Below are 20,448 nucleotides of genomic sequence, written 5' to 3'. Positions count from 1 at the left end.
AATGGAGAGTCAATGAGGCTATAAAGTGCTTACAATAGTGCCTGGCACAACCCTAGCTCTCAGTACATACCGGCTACTGTTACCAGGGAGCATAACCCCAGGGCAGGGCCGGTAGTTTTGTCTGGGAGGAAACCAAATAAAAATGTGCTATTCTTGGGTTACCTCTTCTATATGACTCATGATCATGCTCTCATACTGCTTTTGCTAATGTCTTTTTATTGTGGTCTTAAAAACAGATAGTCAGTATATTGCTGAAAGTCACCATGTTTGGAGACAATGCCCAGAGGGTGCCTTCCTTTCATGCTTTCTGCAGCACAGCTCTGCCCACTCTGCGTGGGGCGGGATGGGCCTTTCCCACATCGCCAGTGCCCTCCCACTGCATGCAGCTGGCACTCTCTCTGCTCCAGCCACGTGAACGTTCTTTCTGTTCTGACTGGCCAAACTCCTTTTTGCCACAGGGACTTTGCACGTGCCATTCCCTCTACCCGGTTAATTTCTGCTCTCCAGACAGTCTCCAGGACACACGAGCAGGCATTTAATAAATATTGGTTGAATGCATGAATTGAGTTAAGAAGCAATGTTGGTAATAACAGACAATGGAGAATCTAAAACTCTTTCCTAAATGATAGGCATATGGGGAACTCGTGGGCTCAGATATGCCTTGGGTTCAGCTCTAATGTCCTGCCTCGCTCTGACTGCAGTGGTTGTTAAATACGCATAGCAACACTACTTGCTATCAAAATGGTATACTCAAATTCAATGCCACATGTCAAGTCCCACAGAGCTATTTCCTTTGGGGGCAGAGTGATAAATGGTAACAGGTATATAAGGGACAAATAAGTAGACGATTAATGTGTCTAAAAGTGACTGATGCCTGTGTCTGCCCCTGAGAGATTTTTATTTAATTGGTCTGGGGTCCAGCCTCGGCACTGAGAATTTTTTAAACTACTCAGATGATTCTGATGCGCACCGTGATCTAAGAAAAGGGCCCTTGAATGGATAGATGCTGTCACCATGCCATGAGCTGTGTGGCACAGCCCTCTGCACCTTGTCCTCTTGCAGACACCTCACAGACAAGTTCCAATAAAGTTACAGCCCAGTCAGCAGTGGACAGTAGCAATGGCTACCTAGCTGGAAATTATTGCTGGACTATTTAAAATTCTTAAAGTTGAAATTTGAAAGATGGGAAAAGGGAAGCCCTGCGAGGTTAGGTGACTTGTTCACAGCCACTGGCCAACTGCCGGGCAGGATCAGGGTGAGAACCAGGTCTTTTAAATTCAACCCAGTAATTTTCCCACCACCATCTGCTAGGTAGAGTGCCAGAGAGCGTGTCAGGGAACATGTCTGTTTTATTTCCAGGCACAAGCACAGTTTCTGGCACACAGTACGTCCCCAACACATATTTGCTATGTGAATGACTCTCAAAATAATGTTTCTGAGAAGCCTACAGACATGTCAGAAGAACACAACTGTATGTAATATTCAAGTTATTCAACCGGTAACATGGTCAGATCCCATTCAAATTATTCTACTCAAAGAGGATGGTAGGGGAGAGACTCGCCCAGAGTTCCAAGCTGTGTGATCCTCCTTCCCAGAAAGAGGGGCTTACCGGAGGCAGCGAGAGGGACTCCAGGGGATTTTCCGTAGCACATTGGTTGGCATGGGACTACCATGAGCTAATCATGAAGGAATAAACATGGGCACAGGTTCTCTTTCCACTTTCCTCTAGTCCTGTTCTGGCCCCCACCCCCATGCACCTCCTGGCGTTCCTGCCATTGTCTCCAGGACTTCACCCTAGCAGTGTGCCAAAAGGTACTGAATGCAGGATGCAGGATCAACACCAGCTCTCTAAGTGCTTCACATAAATTAGTCATCAGCACTTCAAATCATTATGTTTATTTTTGCTTAGCAGTGATACCTACATTTTCAATTAACTTGAAAAACTTTATGAAGGTATAGTTTACAAACAGTAAAATACAGATGCTCCTTGACTTACGGATGGGTTTTTTTTCCCCATACACCCAGCATAAGTTGAAAATACCATAAGCTGAAAATGCATTTAATACACCTAAGCTACCTAACAGCATAGCTTAGCCCCGCCTACCATAAATGTGCTCTGAATACTTACAGTAATTAGCCTGCGGTTGGGCAAAATCATCTAACACAGTTTTCTACTGTAGAGTACCGGTTGTTTACACTCGTGATGGGGTGGCTGGCAGGGAGCCGCCCAGCCTCACAAGACAGTGTTCTACCGAATATGGCTAGCCCAGAAAAGATCAAAACTCAAAATTAGAAGTACGGCTCCTACTGAATGTGAACTGCTTTCACACCATGGCAAAACTGAAAAATTGTAACTTGAACCACCTGTATACCGATTTTAAGGGTATATGAGTTTTGACAAATGTATACACCAAAGTAACCACCATTAAAAAGATAGACAACACTTTTAATCACCCTAGAAAATTCCTCCTTGACTCCAATCAACTCCCCAATCCCCAGACCAAGGAAACCACCAATCTGCTTTCTGTCCCTATAGATTAAGTTCTTCCTGTTCTAGAATGTCATATAAAAGGAATTATACAATATATAACCTTTTGTGTCTAGCTTATTTCCTTAAGTATATTGTTTTTGAGATCCAGCCATGTTGTTGAGTGTTTTCGTAGTTCATTCATTTTAATGCTGAGCGGTATTCCATTGCATGGATACATCCATTGTATGATTTAGCACATTGTACGTACTAAAATTTTTACATTTTTACTTATTGATTTGATTCTAGTGATTTTGCTAAAATTTGCTTATTTTTGACAGCATTTTGAAAATATTCTTTATGATTTTACATGCATACAATCATGTAATTTGTGAGTAAAGCTAATTACAGTTTTTACTTTCCAAAATGCATGCCTTTTCCTTTTTTTTTCTAGGCTTATTGCACATGGTAGGATCTTCAGTACAGTGTTCAATAGAAGTGAAAGCAGACTTCCTTGGCCTTGTTCTTAATTATAGGGAATGTGCTTAGTGTTTTACCATTAATTATAGGTTCTATAGGTTTTTCAGACATTCCTCATCAGGTTAAGGAAGTTTCCTTCTCCTCAAGTGCTGAGTATTTTTATCATCGGTGTTGAATTTTGTCATGTTTTTCTTCATTTATTGAAATGATATGATTTTTCACCTTTATGCTGTTAATAAGGTCAAAAACATTGACTTATTTTGTTTTTCATAATAAAACATCCTTTATCCCTTGCATTCCTGGGATAAAACCAAAGATAACGTATTATCTTTTTTATATATTGCTGGATTCAATTGCTACCATTTTGTTAAGGATTTTGTTACACATATTTTCTTGAGAGATATTGGTCTGTGGTTTTTTTTTTTTCCCTTGTAATATATGACTGATTTTGCTCCTAGCTTCATGAAATGAGTTGGGAAGTGTCTTCTATTTTCTGAAAGAGCTTTTCCTTTCAATACTTTAAAGACGTCACCCATTCTCTTCTGACTTAACTTTTGTCTCTGCTGAGAAGTCAGTGTTTGTTCTTATTATTGTTTCCCTGTACATAGTGTATCTTTTTTCCCCCTCTCTGGCTGAATTTAAGATTTTTCTATTTACTCCTGGTTTTTAGCAAGTTGATTACAATGTGCTTTGGTGCGGTTTCATTGGTGCGGTTTCATTAGTGCTTATCATTCTTGGGGTTTATTGAGCTTTTTTGGTCTGTGGATTTACAGCTTTCTTTAGATTTGGAAAAATTTCAGCCATCATTTCTTCTAATGTTTTTCTCTTTCCCCTTGACTACTTAACATTGTTTCATAAACCACTAAGTTTTGGTTCATTTTCTTCAGTCTTTTTTCTTTATATACTTCAGTTTGGACAGTTTCTATTTCTATTTTCACTGACTGATATTTTGTTTTGGCAGTGATTGATCTATTAAGTCTATTCAGAAATTGTATTTTTCAGTTCTTAAAAGTTCCACTTAGACATTTTTCGTATCTTCCATTTCTTGTCTCATTGTGTCCATGTCTTCCTCTAAATCCTTGGGAATAATTATAATAGCCATTTTAAATTCCTGCTGATCTCATTATCCCTGTCATTTCTGGTTGATTTCCACAATGGATTTTTTTGTTTAAGGTTATGGGTCACATTTCTCAGCATCATCATATGTCTAGTAATTTGTGATTGGATGCTGGACATAGAGTTCTGGATTTTGTTGTTTTCCTTTATAGATGTTGGGCTTTCTCTGGCAGTTGACTTAGTTAGTTGTGGATCATTTTTGTTTTTTGGAGGTTTGATTTCATTCTTTATTACGGTAAACCTAGGGTATTTTTTATTCAGGGGCTAGTTTAGTCCTAAGACTGAAGCAAGGCTCTTCTCTGATCACTACTAATGTCTCACGTGGCCAATAAGGGCTCTTTACTCTAGCTTGTCAAAACATGAACATCTCCCAGCCTGTGTGAGTTCTGGGAATTTTTTATCTTACAGCCTCCTTTTTTTTTTGGCCTGACTTAGTGGTCTTTCATGCTACACATTTGGCTTATTCAATAACAGACTCATGGATTTATATAGTTCTTTCTTCACAGAGCTTTCTTTTATTTGGTACTCCAGTCCACTAATTCTAGTTGCTTCAGCTCTCTAAACTTTTGATCTTATCTCAACTAAGATGGTTGTTGCTGTGCTCTGGTTATGTCTTTCAGCGTCATAATCTGAAAAGAGTTCCCAGGCAGAAAGCTGAGTCAACTGTAGGTACAGATCCTTTGTTTCCATTCTCCTAAGGATCACAATCCTGTGTTGTCTGTCCATTATTTAGAAATAGTTGTTTCATACACTTATTTATTTTTCAGTTTTCTAGTTGTGAACAGTTTGAAGACAAGTATAGTTGTAGTAACCCCCTCATTGCTGGAAACAAGTTTATTGTAAATGCCATGCCTTGATATTTTTATAAAAATAATTCAACAAGAATAATGTTCTTGGCTATTAAAAATTTAATTGTACCAAATAAGTTATCCATATTAATTTCATCTAGAAACTAGGCAACTGTTTAAACCTAATTCCATCCACCTCAAAATAGACATATGCCTCACATCCTCAATCTTGATTTCGTAGGTAAAATCTAAGACTATCAGTCTTTCCAACAGTATAGTTGAACTAATCAACAGTATAGCTGAGCTGTTTTTCCTGCCTTGCAGTGACACTGAACAGTGGTTATACCACAAATTAGGAAGTTTCGTGATGATAGCCAGACCCCAGAATGACCTCTGACCACCTAGGTAAGTTTCCCAGGCTGTAGGGAACAAAGGAACGGGCACCTGGTCACAACTACGTGTTATCTGGAAAAAGTCTCCCCATCTTAGCTGGCCTCTGTGTGAAGGTTTGACTAGGGACTGGCATATTGTATGGCAGCCTAATTGTCAACTCCCATACTAGTTCCATTTATTATGCATGCCTGGTGGGAGAAAATAGGTCTGCTCAGCAAGGGCCAACCTCGTGTGCTTTTCTCAGAGACACACAGTCCCACACCATTATTGTGGATGTCAGAAGATAAATGAGACTCTGGCAAATGTCTGTGAGGCACTATCTTATAAAAAGACACCTTAGGATAACTATACGGAATTATATCATTTCAAATACAAGGGCTCTGTGTACTGCTATGCTTCTTTTTTATGTTGATGTTTTACCTTCCTCCTCTCATAGGAAGACATAGTAAATTCTCAGTAGTCTTAAAAATGGAACACTGAGTTCAAAATAACCCCATTTTTTATTTATCAGGAAGCAGAATAAAAAGATAAGGACTTAGAAAAAAAAGCTGTGGGAGTTAGAGAAGGAAGGATGCATCCTTCTCTCTTTCACCTGGCCCCCACAGAACTTGTACTGTCTCTATCAGAAGCTTGTCTCTCCCCTCAGCTTACAGTGAGCGGCAGAACTGACGTCACTTCTGTGGATATAGGATTACCTTAAAATCCAAGCACTGTGGCATTTTGGGAAAAAAGATGTAGCTCACCTTTTTTTTTTCTAAATCATACCAGAAAAGGTAATAAATAAAGATAATCATCTTTTGAAGGGAACATTTGTTAGGTACAAGACCTTCACCTGTTCTCTTTACCATTGCTGCCAGCTAATGGCAGACCCAACTGTCACCTGGGAATGGGAACATAACAATATCGAGTTCCATACATCTCTTGTATCAATTTGTAACTAAGTAGAAAACACATATGATTATCATTGGGAATGAAGGACATTGTTTAAAGCCAGGGCTTTAAAGTCAACGGGTGTGTCTTTCACACTTACAGGGTGGTGGATACTCCATTTGTTTTTGCTTCACCCAGTGACTGAGAACTCAGCATTTCCAAGAGGTATCTCAATGAACTGAGCATTCATAATACCTGAGAGCGGTTATTACCCTGGAATACTCTACAATCACCAGTGCCAGGAATCTCACCTGGGAACATTCTAGAATCACCGGTGCCTGGCCTCTGTTCCACACCAATGAAGTCAGACTCTGGCAGTGGTATTCGGGTATCGATATGTTTGTTAAAGGCCTCAGGTGATTCTACTGGGTAGCCAGGATTAAGGACCACACTGTTAGATTGATAATGTGAAACGGGAAAGCAGGGCATGACATGAACAGAGTTTTAACGGTTTTCTTGACCTTCTGCTTAAGTTCCATTTGCCTCCCTTGACATTCTTTTTGTCCTGTTGAAATCTACGCACCCACTGTGTCCATATCAAATCTTTTTTCCTGAAAATAATCCATCATTTCTGAAAATAAAATGCTCAAATAGGATATGCTCTCCAGTCTAGGATTTTTCACTGATTTAATTATCTAATTACTGGAGCTGGCTGCCAAGCACAAAGGATTTCATTCAGTTTCACTATTTTATATAACACAGTTCAAAGAACATTTGAATTTCTAATTCAATTTTTGTTCTTTTGAGACTATGCTACAGAGTTTCATATATCTCTAATGATAGTGCCATAATTGGACTTATAATCACTTTGGGGTTGCACTTCACTTTTGGAGTATATACAATGCATATGCTGGAGGAGAACTGGTGCTGAGATGGCTTAATTATTCTAAACTGTTTTTGTCTTAAATAGACTCCCCTGACTGAAAAGACAGAGGCTTGATGGGGAGGAAAGCTGACAAGAGACACAGAATACAAAGACTGAAGTAGAAGCAACAGCAGACAGGTTAGCAAACAAAGTACTTATCTTTCCCCATGTGTCTGCTCTTTAGAACTGCACACACTTCTGAGCTCAAGAGCACATCTGCTCTCTGTTCTTTACGCCCCACAGCCAGAAACGCTGAGCAGTTCTGGGCAATAAAGAAACCTGTGTGGTTAAGAGAGCACTCCTAGACCTTGACTGGAGAGCTTCTTTGTTTGAGAAGCTATGTTTCTGCGATGGAGGCAGCACAGTTCAAGGGTTGGAAGGAGTGGCAAGTTGTGGGAGACCCCTCCCAGCCAGTCAGAGGACCAAACAATGCCAGGCACCAACAGGGTGATGCCACAGCCACGCCTATCACAACCTTGGAGTCAAGTTTGCCACAGTTCCACCCCTGCCCCCAAAACAACAAATGCTCACTTTTGAAAATAGTAAGTACTACCATAAAGTGATACATTCAGGGATTTTTTTCCTTGTGAGGAGTGACACTTTCCCCATGGCCAGCAGGAGGTACTACAAGGCAGCTGCAGTGTGAGAAGGGGCTTGCCCTCCAGAAACGCTGAAGAACCCGGGAGAAGACACACCCTCTCTGGCCTGCACATGTGTCATTTGCCTTGCAGATTACTAAATAATTGGTTTTTAATTATTTTTCGACCTCTTTAGAATACAGATATTTCATATAAAACCTGTATTTCCCGATTCTCTTGAAATGTTGAAACATCGAGGAACGCTGACTCTGATTCCATTAGGTTAAGAGCTGGCTGGACCGGAGTGGTGACTGTCGTGTGGAGGGGCCACCTTGCCACTGTCCCTCCTCCACTTCACTTGTTAACTTACCACCCGGACACTGTGGGCATCGGACTTTGTCCCCCTGGCACAGACCCTCAGCCCAATCCATACACTTCATTTCATTGCAAAACGTCTTTAAAATCGCAAAGCAAGGAGAAGGGAATGCAGAGGATGGGGAATTTCATTCACAGAGGACATGATTCAGAAGAGGATTTAAATGAATTTGCATGGGAGGCCCACGGTGTCTGGGACGTTGCCTGAGAAACAGAGTAGCCTTGGAGACCTGAGCACTGAGCCATGTGGTCTGGTCCATCAGGCCTCACAGGCCGTGAAAGGGCTTCTGGGCAGGTCTCAGGCCAGCGGCTTTTCTGTTTACTCTCTGGTAGGGAGAGGGCGAGGGGAAATCATCTTCTTAGCTTAATTAGGTGGTGAAAAATGTAGGGCTCATGCGTCTGCGAGCTGGAGAGAGAGAGAGAAGCTGTGGTTTGAAGCCCTCTCCTTATCGGACCCCACAGGCTACTGAGCCACACCTGGGCGGCTGCTCCAGGCTCCTGGGCTGGTTTGCCTTTTACCGATGTTTGAACTATGAGCCTCTCAAAGTCAGGGAGGCTGCCTGGGTTTAGTCTCAGCCAGCTCTATATCCTCCATGATCAACACCCATCTAAAGCAGGAGTGTGAAGTTGACACACGAAACAGACATCTGATATCATGAAGAGAGGCATCGCCCCAGCTACCTCAGTGCATCAGATGTACGGGATTTGCTCAACAGGATTTGTGAAACGAAGCGTCCTTTTCCCTCTCCTTTGATTCCCATATAGTTCATATATTCCTTAACAATGGAAAAGGGTACGGAAAACATTATGGAACACACCGTCCAGATAAATTTCAGCTGTTTTTTTTTCCTCAACAAATCACCCATGGTGGCTTCTTTTCCTTATGAATTAATCTAGTTTAAACTCGTATTTCTAAATATATCATAGTTCCTTGCAAAAAAAGCTTAGCTGACTGTCGTACCATTGTGCTGCCCATTGGGGAAAAGCAAAGAGCTGAAACACTAGGCAGGAAGTCTTAACTGGCTGTTAGAATGTTCCATGGGGCTTCTCTGCTTTTAGCCATCCTCTAAAAAATAGATGTTTCGTGCTGTTTTTCATGTGTAAAAGTGTGCATAGCTTAAAAAAAGTGGTTATACATGGACCACAGTCGCAGTGGAAAGCTCTAGACCAAGACTATTATGTGTGAGAGCGAAAACCATGCCTTTCTGGTTCTACTATTCAGGTGTTCAGTTCACAAAAAAGATGGTGGAAAGAACCCTGGAAGGTGCTGTGGGACTAGGGATATAGAACGAGGAGAAAGCTGACTTTGGGCAACTAGGACAGAAAACATCGCCCCCAAGGAACAGTTTGTACCTGGAGCTGTCGCATCTGCTGGAGCTGGAGCCGGAGTTCAGCCACACTGCGCCTCATATCCAGCAGGCTCATGTGGATGGCGGAGGGGCCGGCAGTCAGGGGCTGGCTCGTCGGCCCTGAGGACTCCAGGGTGCTCAGACTCTTCCCGCCGGACACATGGGGTGCTCCTATGAGAAAAGAGCAGCAAAGAACCTAAGAATGCCAGAAAGGAGAGTTTAAGCTAAGTCCCATCCCAATACAGATGACTGGTAACTCTAAAAATGCCCACTTCCTTCATTGTGAATTAAAAAAGAAAATAATTATGTCGTCATCTAAATGGCAAAAATAAGGAATTGAGTTTAAATAAATTATGGAAATTTCATGCAGTTTATAACGTGTGGTCTGTAAAAATCTTCTAGAAGTTTAGTGCCAAAGGAGGGCAGATCAGTGTAGTATGTAACACAGCTAGCTTTCTGTTTCTATCTATCTATCTATCTATCTATCTATCTATCTATCTATCTATCTATCCATCTATCTATATTTCAATGTACAGGTTTGCACAGAGAATAGATGTATATACTACAACAAAGTATTAACAGTATCTCCAGCTGGTGGTATTCCATGAGTTTTACACTTTTTATACTGCTTTTTGTATTTTTAAATCTGCATAGTGAATATCTATAATTTTATAACAGAAAAATAATTTTAAAATTCTGGGACCTAACACAGGATGCTTCCATGACTATTTCCTGCAGGCAGATGTATCCCAAGAAATTCACTTAATTCTGGGCAGAGATTCGGCCGATCACCAAGGGGAAACCAGTAAGAACTGAATACGCTCCTGAATCCTTTCAGGTTTCCAGACCAAAAGAAGCAGGACCTCTGCCCACATCTTGAGTGATAAAATCAGATGTGATGTGAAAATTCTTTAGGAGAGGAATCAAGAAGGCAGCAGAAAGAAACTCTTCCTAAATACTTTTCTAGCTGCCATAGTTTGGCGTCTCGAGTCCGACTTAGATAAGCCTCAAATATTTTCTAAGTCCATCTGGGAAGGGCCTGATTTGAACAAGTTTGCTTTAAAAATGACTCAGAAAGTATCCCAAGGAGCTCTCACAGGATGAGCATGGTACAGGAATCAAAAGAAAGTGCTATTTCCTTTTTGGGACAACGTGATTGTATGGAACAGTCCCCCAGAGTAGAAGCCTCTCCTCTCTCTCTCTCTCTCTCTCTCTCTCTCTCTCTCTCTCTCTCTCTCTCTCTCTCTCTGTCCCCCCAACCGCCACCCCCTGAAGGGGCGCTCTTTCCGGTACAGGACAAAATGGAAGGTTGCAATACGTCGGGCTAGCCTTACATGACAGAACCCTGTTGTTGCTTTGTACACTGTCGAGTGGTTACAGCCCAGTGGCCTGTCTTTCCATCTTGACTCAGCAACCATGGGAACCTTTCCTTTCCCAGCGCCCGCAGCCTGGCAAGCCACACAGGCTGCTGCCACGGGCTATAGGTGGCGTGCCAGGGAGCGCGGGAGAGCCTCACAACAGTCCTCTTAATGCTTGGCCTCAGCAACACCAACGGATGGCACACCAAGTCCTCACCTGGACAGAACTGGTCTCCCAGGCCTCTCATGATCCGGTGGGGGAAGTCCAGGGAGCAGACCAGAAAGCATTTTAAGGATTTCTAAAGGAACGCTAGCGAAGCAGACAGTGAGCTAATTTTATTACAGTATTACCTCGATTTCTGAACATCTCTGTTGACGAACATATTGGTTTATGAATGCCACAAACCGGAAGTAAATGCTTTGGTTTTCGAACACGACTCAGAAGTCGATATGTCACACAGCTTCCCCTGAGTGCAAGATCCTGTGGCCTAGCTGTCGGCTGTTTTCAAATGTTGAAGAGCTCGTGGATTATGTTCGAAAACCAAGGTACCACTGTATTTTTTTATGAGCCTAAATGGTCACTCCCATCATCACCACGGCTCTGAGAGACTTTTGGCAGTTCAACCCCCTCAAATCAAAATCACCCTCAAAAAAGCAAGATTTGCCATCTCTGCAATTGTTCCAAAGAATATTCACCAACTGGGAAGGTCTTCAGTAAAAGGACATCCAGTAACATTTCCGAAAACAACATCATGTCAGAATTAACATAGCATCTTCAAGATCAGGTATTCTGAGGGAATCACAATAAATGGGAAGTTTTTCTTTTAGAATTGGTCAAGTTACTTTATCATGACTCATACGCACAGGCATGTGGTACATGTATGCACACACACATGCACACACACACATAGCCACTATACAATATCATGCACACACATAGCAACCATACAATATCATTTGTACAAAAACAAATAATAGGCATTTCTCCAACAAAAATGACACTGTGCTAGAGACCTGCCTACCTCCCGTTTGTAATAAGAACCGTTCTGCTAATTCCTCAGCCAAATGAAGGCACACATTCTTCCTTAATGTATTAGCTCCTTCTCCTTACATACTCTGAGGGCACCAGGGCACCTCACCAAACTTCTGCACGGAGGACAAGCTTCAGTCTATATACCATCTGTCAGCGTTGAATGCCGATGACTGGTTTTACAAAACATCTTTCACAACCAAATTTCTTTATGGAATCTATACTCGTTTCTAAAAATTTCTTCAGCTGTAACTCCTTTTATTATAACTAAAATTTGTTTCTAACTCCATCATTCACTGAAATAGCTCTTTATATGGTGGCCAATGGTCAGTTGTTGACCCAGCTGATGCTGGGCTGACGTGACATCTCCTTGGTGTGACACTGGGCTTTGTCAGTCACTTCTGTCCTTTTTAGTTAATTTGAAACTTTCCTGTCCCTCGTCTTCTTACCTCTCTTCTGCTCCAACTTGGTTAATCTCTTTTCTAATTTCTTGCTTGGCCAAACTTTTAAATCCTGGCCTGTTCTGTCCTGGGCCTGCTTCCCCTCTCACTGGACATGTTTTCTAAGGAAGTCACTTCCACCACCACCACCTGCCAACGTCTCCCCTATCTTTGTCTCCAGCATACTATTCTCTTCAGCATACAATTCTCTTCAGATCCACATACACATACCTTCACCTCACAACAGGACTTTTCTACAAGTAGGTCAGATCATTATTTCTACTCATATTCCCCAGACCTCTTTCTGTCTCTATAGGCTTGTTTTTATTTTTATTTTTTTCTAAAGGGAAATGAGTCCCTTCAAAAATCAAAATTTATTATAAAGCTATAGTAATTTTAAAATTATAACACTGGTTCAGGAACAGACACAACCAATCAATGTTCAGAATGGAATCTAGAAATAAACCCAAGTATCTACAAGTATTTAGTTTTTCATAGGGTGATATTGGAAAACAAATAGTAAAAAATCTTAGTTGAGATAAATAGCTAAATCCTATGAAGAAAAACATAACAAAGATGGATTCCTACCTCATTCCTTTCATCAAAGGAAATTTCATATAGTCAACTATTAATCCAATGCTAAAATAATTAACAGTATTATAGCAAATTGAGTATATTAAAAGAATTATCTAAGTGGATCAAACATCATTCTATAAATGCTGGCATTTTTGTCTGTTTTGTTCACTAAGGTATGATGCCTGACACACCTTAGTTGTACAATAAATATTTGTTTCATGAACGCATGAACCATAGATCAAAATATTAATAAAGATAAAAATTACATAAGAAAATATGAATAATTTTTTTTCCTCGTTGAATTAGGAATGTCTTCCTCATTATTACAGGAAGTCCAGAAACCACAGGGGGAAAAATAGATTAATAAGCCTGGTGAAATGAAAATTAAACTTCTCCACTCCACAAAAATTCTCATGTATGAAAGACATATAGGAAAGGCAAGACAACCTTTTTACTATTCAAAAAGTTATTTACTAATCAATCCTAAAACACCAACAACCCAACAGAACATTAGCAGAAAGTAGTAAATAAAGAATACACAGACACATGAGTACAGATTATAGGTTTGTTTTTAGTCAGTGGCACTATTATCCATGCAATTATTTAAACCAGAAACCTGGAAATCATTTTCAGTATCCACTTCCTAGTTGTGTGACCTTGGCTAAGTAATTTAACCTCTCTCCCAGTCAGCTTCCTCATTTGTAAAATGGATATAAGGGTTATTGTGTGAGATAATGGAATAAGCATGTGTACACCGCTTAGGCTGGTGTCTGGCACAGAGGAGGCCCCCACCCCCCACCACGCTGCAGTCAGCTGTGATAATTATTTCTCTATGCAGCGTGGGCAGGAGGAGCCTCTGTCAGCCTCCCATTCTCACCTGGAGTGTCAGGCGGTGCCGAAGGCTGGTGGGTGGCAGCGGCAGGCTGAGATCTACAGGCAGGAACCTCAAAATCTACAAATGGAGCTGGATATGGTGGGTGGGGACCCTGAGTGGTAAACGAGTTCCCCTTCAGATTAGATTCACAGGACGTAGGATCTGCTCTCCACACCCATATGGGGCGTGTTGCATTCTGTTCTCAACATGCCCGACAGAGTAAGGGGTGTCACCGTGTACTCTGTGCTCAGAACCTTGCTCCTTTCTGTGCCCTTCACCCTTTCCAGGCAATGGCCTCCCCTTTCTCCTACCAAGTCACTCGGATCATTCGCCACAGTCGAGTATACCTTAATGTGAATCTTATTAAATGCAAATTTGATGTGAATTGAATGTGTTCTGTCGTGATGGAAAAAAACATGGGGTTGGCCAAACTGGCTGTGACTCTTACTAGCTGTGTAGCTAATATCTTCCTTACAGGGTTATGTGTGTTAAATGATATAATACGCAGTATAAAACGCATAGCATGCCTTCAAAATGGGAGGTTCCTTCTGTTCTCTTACATCCACAGTAAACCAAATATTCCTAAAGTAACAGGAAGTCTGGGTTTCCCTGTTTCATTTACCGTTGGCCAAATGAACTCTTTGACTTCTGTGTTAGTCCATGTACTTGTCTACAGAACAGGCATAATACCTCTTGTCTTATAGCTTACGTCCTAGGATTCTGGAAGAATTAATATATATTGTGCATTGTACAAGGCTGCTATGGCAACGAAAGCCCTATAGACCACATCTATCCCTGACGCATTAAATAAAATGAGAAAGACCAAACTCAGCAGAGACACGGGGGAGCAAACACACATACATATATGCCTGTTGCTGGTGGCATCGCAAATTGGTTCAGCCTTTCAGAAGAGAACACTGGCAGCGTGTAACCAGAGATACTCAACTGTTTGTCCCTTTGGACATACTGATTCCACTTGGGGACACACATCGCAAGGAAATTACACCTGCTCCTTCCCCCATGCTCCAAAAGAGAAATTTACAAAATTTTTCAAAACACATAAATGAAAAAACCTATATATCTTTAAAGGGACTGGGGCACCTAAATACAAAAGGATGAAAAAAAAAAGGACAAGTGAGTGGACCATGTGGATGTGTGTCACGTGTGGACGTGCGTCTAGTCTTCGTGTCTGGAATATAGGAGTAACGATTATTATCCTGTCCCATGAGGACACGTCAGGAGTTAATGAGTTCATGCATGAAAGCACCTACAATAGTACCTGGCACATAGGAAACACTCACTAAATGTTTCCCATGATGATGATGATGATGTCACCAGAAATGAAAAGGAATAAAAGGAGAATAGAAAACAGCATGTACATATTGTTTAGAACAATGATATCCAAGGCTAATCATTTCTAGACTTAATAACAGAGGAATGGAAAGTTTTGGTGCTCAGTAGGTTCCTTCTGTTCCCTGCAACTTTATTGAGATATAACAGACATACATACCACTGTGTGACTCTAAGGTGTTCAACATGTTCAATTGATACACCTACATATTGCAATATGATTACCACGGTAGTGTTAACTAACACATCCATCATATCACATAATTACCATTTCCTTTTTTGAGGTGAGAATATTTAAGACCTACTTTCTTAGCAACTTTCAAGTATACAACACAGTTCAGTATATAACCCACAGTCACCATGCTGTACATTAGATTCCCCCAACTTACTCATCTTCTAACTGGAAGTTTGTCCTTTTTGACCAACATTCCCCCACTTCCCCACCCCCCAGGCCCTGGTAACCACCATTCCACACTCTCTTTCTACAAGTTCAATAGGTTGTTTTTTTTTAAGTTTATAATAGATCAGAAAATAAATGAATGAATAAATATCTCCAAAACAAACCGGCACTTGCTCTGAACAAGTTTAGCAATTTCTGTGAAATAATTCTCTGGCTGCCGCCAAGGTAACTGATTGATTTCTAAGTAAACTAACAAACCCCATGAGGACTGGGAGTGCTGGAAGGCCAGCCCTCCTGGCTTTACAGCTGAATTCCCTGTACTTAGCTAGTGGGACACCAGGACTAACAAGGGTCTCCACTGAAGTCCCAAATTCTGTCCATTCGACCGTGCAGCGTAACACTCTGTGGCTTCCCCAAATTAGATGTTTCATCCAACTTGCCACATGCTTCCTGTGTAATTCAGTAGCTGAACATGCCCCTGGTAATGTTCTTTTATTTCTTACCCAGGGGGGAAGAAAGACCTTCTATTTCTGAGAGAGGCTTGCCTTGAGCCTGCAGCATAAGACGTACATTAAATATACTTGGGCACTAGTCAACTCCCCTGGGAATATAATTGGGGGAATGTTGGCATTGAAAAAGCAGGCCCTGCATTGTACAGAGCTAGGTGGGTACTGCTGAGTGACTATGATGTACACCCGGAATTAAAATAATATTGTATATTAGCTATATTTTAATAAAAAGTCTTAAATAAAAAGCAGGCCCTGGTCCAAGGATACCTTCTTCTCCCACCTTGACCACTGGTGGCTCCCTGTCAGCTCTCGTCCCTTGTCACTCACTCCCATACTGCAGCCGGGCTGAGGTCCTTCCCCAGTGTAGAACCTTCCAATGGCTTCACTTTGCACTGAGAACATTATCTAAATTCCTTACCATGGCATTTGCACGTTCTTTTCCCTCATCCGGGGCAGCTCTTCCTCTCCCCGATCACTTACCTAAGTCCTCTTTATCTTTCAGGACTTTCAGTCTGTGTCTCTTCCCCAGGGAAATGTCCTTGGTCTAGGTTAGACCTGTCAGTTAAACATTCATCCTGCACTTTTTCTTAACACTCGACACACTTGTTCCATATCCATTTCCTTACAGGATTAGGAATTCCCGGCAGGCAGCTGTGTCTGAATCACGCCCACTCTCCTTGTCAAGTACAGGTGCATATATATTTCTTGTATGTTATCCACATCAATGGATAAATGAATGAATAGTAAATAAATGATTAAAGGCTAAAGGGAGCAGGGAACTTGTGATGGTACAGGGCATTATCCGGGAAGCCCCACACCAAATAGGTGACCTAGGGGAAGATTAAACATTTCTGAAACAACCAGAGCTCATCAACGGCCGCCTCAGGCCGCCTGGAGCTCCAAACAACACTTACCTGCACTGTCTGTGTGGTTCTTACTGGCTGTAGTTTTCATCACTTTCTCACTGAATAAAAGAAAAAGAGAGTCAGCCATATAGTTCCCTAAATGCCTTTCCCCCCCTTCCATTCATTATTCTAAGCAATTAGCAGCAGGTAGTGATGGTATCAAGCAATGAGGATATTTTAGCATCAGCACCACTAGTGGCCGGGATGGAAAAGGCTTCCCAGATGTGATCTGACACTGCTTGTGGAATGCAGTTGGTGGGCACTCATGACTTTCAGATGACTGCGGAAGTGGACACGTGTGGACGGTGGCTGCAAGCACTGCACAGTGGTCCATGAAGCTACATGCACTGGGAATCCCATTACTTTCTTGGGCCAAAGGGTTACCTTCGACCAAGAATAACCAGAAGGGAAAAAAAACGAACAAACAAACTATGATTCAGAGAGATGTGATTATTTTCAGCCTTGAAATGATTACAAGAAAACGGATTTGAATGAATGAATTATCTTAATGATTAAAGAGAAACAGATTGAATTATTTTCAATTGGTTTGCTTTCTTCTTTTTACCTAGATGCATCTTTGCTATAACTTGTAATGGGACCTTTAAAAAGCGCAGACTGAACAAGGCCAGTTAAACTGGCAATCTGTTTCTCCATGGCTTGCATCCTCTCTCTGTAAAACAAGAGAATTGTTTGTTAAAGCTTTATTGACTTTCAGGTTTGTTCAGGTGAGTGCTCACCTGAGGGCTAGAGAAGGTATCACCTAGTAGGCCATCCAAGTGCACCTTACCCAGGCTCTGGGAACGTGAAGGACCTGCAAACCCCACTGAACTGAAGAGTCAATGATCAGAGTTCAGTATTAACGCAGGTCAGCAGAGGCCTTCCTGGAAAACTGAAAAGCGTCTTCCTTGGAAATAATTCTGTTTGCACGTAGTGTTTTTGAGATTTTCTGCCCTGCTTTTGCAATTTTACCTCTGGCACCAGTGCTGTCCATGGCCAGCTGTGGCCTGGTGGCATAGAGTTCTACCGTGTTTCCCCGAAAATAAGACCTACCCGGACAATCAGCTCTAATGCATCTTTTGGAGCAAAATTTAATATAAGACCTGGTATTTATATATCATATCATATCATATCACCCAGTCTTCTATTATAGTAAAATAAGACTGGGTCTTATATTAATTTTTGCTCCAAAAGACGCATTAGAGCTGATGGTCCGGGTAGGTCTTATTTTCGGGGAAACACGGTAAACTCTACTCCTCAGCTGGGGGAGGGGGGCTGCTGGCTGGTTTTGGTGTAAATGATGATGTTTGTTCTGTGTGGAGTAAAACTTGTTTATCATTGGAGAGCAATGCAAATGAATGTCTCTTAAGACCATGGAAATATATGACTGAAATCAGTGTCTGACTTGGAGGTGAATGGTGCTCAATCTGACCTCACTGACATTTTAATCTGAGGCTTTTATTGGATCAAACAGGAAACAAACATCCGCAACAAAGTGGTCACGTCAAGAAATGAATGAGGGGCAGCCAGTTGGTTCAGTGGTTAGAGCACAGTGCTCTTAACACCAAGGTCGCCAGTTCGATTCCCACATGGGCCAGTGAGCTGCGCCCTCCACAACTAGATTGAAAACAATGACTTGACTTGGAGCTGATGGGTCCTGGAAAAACACTCTGTTCCCCAATATTCCCCAATTTAAAAAAAAAAAAAGAAAAGAAATGAACGAAAAATCCTTCCAGTTATTTACTGTGCACAGATACTCTACCTCTCTGTTCAGGGCTTTCTAAATTCTTCATCACAATTCACCTGGCTTTTGAAGTAGGCTCACATCACTATGCCTCAAGCAATGGCAGTTTCACAGAACTATAACCATTATTTTCAACACATTATACAAATAACATCACAACAAAGTGGCCTCCCTCTACTGACTCAGTGCATCACACGGCCTGTGAATTCAGTAACGCTTATTTGGTAGCTTAAAACACTAAAGGGAGTGAGGGGAGGGCAGTTTGAATAGTGTGGGCACCTCGTCTGCCATAGCACCCCATGAGCAGGTGTCTTAGCGTGAGCTTGAGACAGAGAAGTGACCCCACTCTTCACTGCAGGTGTCAGTCCCACCAACCTCTCAGAGTGTGAGCAATGGTGATTCCTGTGCTTCAAACAGCATATTCATACATTGTGGCTTTTACATACGTGCCGACTACTTTATCTGGTACCCAATAGGAAAAAATCGTGGCAGACTGTTCTTTCTCTGGAAAAAAGTAACTGGTTAACTTGGACTTGTTGAGAGATGCAATTTCTGTATCTTGAACTTCATGGAAATCAAGAGGACTTTCAAGGGTAATTTTGTCCACACACAACTTTTGGGCCCTGTGTTTTGCCTTTGGAATATAACCCTTAGTTCCATATGAAACATTGGGCTTCTGATTGCAGAATTCCATGCATATTTTCATAAGTTTAAAATGGATGGTTCTGTCACAATACTGAGTTTATTAGATGTAAGTCATATGTCTGGATAGTTAATGGTTGCAAACCCACTAAGGACAAAAGAAACAGTTTAAGTATTAATAGTATGATCTCTTTGCTCTAATAGTGTGGGAAGGAGAAACCTTAAGCAGTGAGAGTGGAAATACATCTCCATCTCTATGAAGTGACTTTGCAAATGTTTCCAGGCATGGCTATAATGCTAAACCTCTGAGCTGCAAAGCATTTTCATTACACCTGTGCTCCTGGCCGCCTCTCTGCCATAAAACAGTGCATGTGGCAAAGAGAAAAACTGGTAAGAAATTCCACTCAAGAAAGCGAGTTAGTAAATACGCAGTGAAAATCCCAAGTTTATCAGGCCCAAGTTGCAATGGCATCTCAGAAACGATGGATTGGCGCCCATTTCATTCACACAAATGGGCGCTTGGGAAACACATGACTTCCCCAGGGACCTGCTGAGTACTGCGTGGAAGGTGTCCAGTGCCCCGTTCTCCCCTCAGTACTGCTGGAAGTCAAACTCATGACCTAGAGTCAAGGTGTAGTCAGAGCTACCTCGAGATACACCAGTTTACTGCTCTTATTCACGCTTAGGCAAATGCAAACGACTTCTTAAAAAAAAAAAAAAAAAGCAGCGTGACACTTTCAGGGTCACGACAGCTTTGGTTAGGGAGCAGCTTGGGGTTCACTTAGCGTGAAGCTGGAGTGTAGGACAGGAAGGCATGGTGACTACCTAACCACACAGAGGACAGTACTACTATAAATGTACGAAACAGGTCAGTCTACAACGGTAGAGAGTACGGGAGAATCTGATAGGAGGGAAAGGGCAGAAGGGATCCGACACGGGCTTCGGCACAATCCTGATTAGGGCTAAGTCAGTGCTCCTTCTGATCCCCCTCTGGTCCAGAGCTTTCAACAGCTGGTCTAACAAAAGAGAGCGGTACCACATGAAAAACCAGAACAAAGCACCTGGATCATTCCAAATTCAGGACATTGATCTGCAACTGAATCATCACTGTGGTTACAACGGCACAAGGTCACAGCACAGGTCGGGTCGTCTCCACACGGGCGTCCATGGGGTGGCACACCCACCCCTGGCATTTCCCTTGGCTGGGCGGGTACTTGGCTTCTTGCCGCGCTCCCCCTAGACAATGTTTTTAGGATACAGAGAAAGACCCCCCCAAATAGCA

At 41.9% G+C, this 20,448-nt stretch overlaps 1 protein-coding gene across 18 annotated transcripts in view; it reads right to left on the bottom strand.

Moving 5' to 3' along the window:
• KIAA1217 (KIAA1217 ortholog) overlaps nt 1-20,448 on the bottom strand; it is a 292,991-nt gene that overhangs the window by 31,059 nt on the left and 241,484 nt on the right. For 11 of the 18 annotated variants that reach the window (XM_033100558.1, XM_033100543.1, XM_033100557.1 and 8 more), the window contains 3 exons: nt 17,349-17,453; nt 16,793-16,842; nt 9,346-9,512 (listed from right to left, as the gene is read on the bottom strand). In XM_033100558.1, the coding sequence (XP_032956449.1) occupies nt 9,346-9,512; nt 16,793-16,842; nt 17,349-17,453 (322 nt within the window). The remainder of the gene's footprint in view (nt 1-9,345; nt 9,513-16,792; nt 16,843-17,348; nt 17,454-20,448) is intronic. The other 7 variants (XM_033100561.1, XM_033100546.1, XM_033100548.1 and 4 more) reach the window with 1 other exon arrangement.

Source organism: Rhinolophus ferrumequinum (genome assembly GCF_004115265.2).
Source record: "Rhinolophus ferrumequinum isolate MPI-CBG mRhiFer1 chromosome 5 unlocalized genomic scaffold, mRhiFer1_v1.p scaffold_110_arrow_ctg1, whole genome shotgun sequence".
NCBI lineage: Eukaryota > Metazoa > Chordata > Mammalia > Chiroptera > Rhinolophidae > Rhinolophus > Rhinolophus ferrumequinum.
This window is presented reverse-complemented; position numbering and strand designations above follow the sequence as displayed.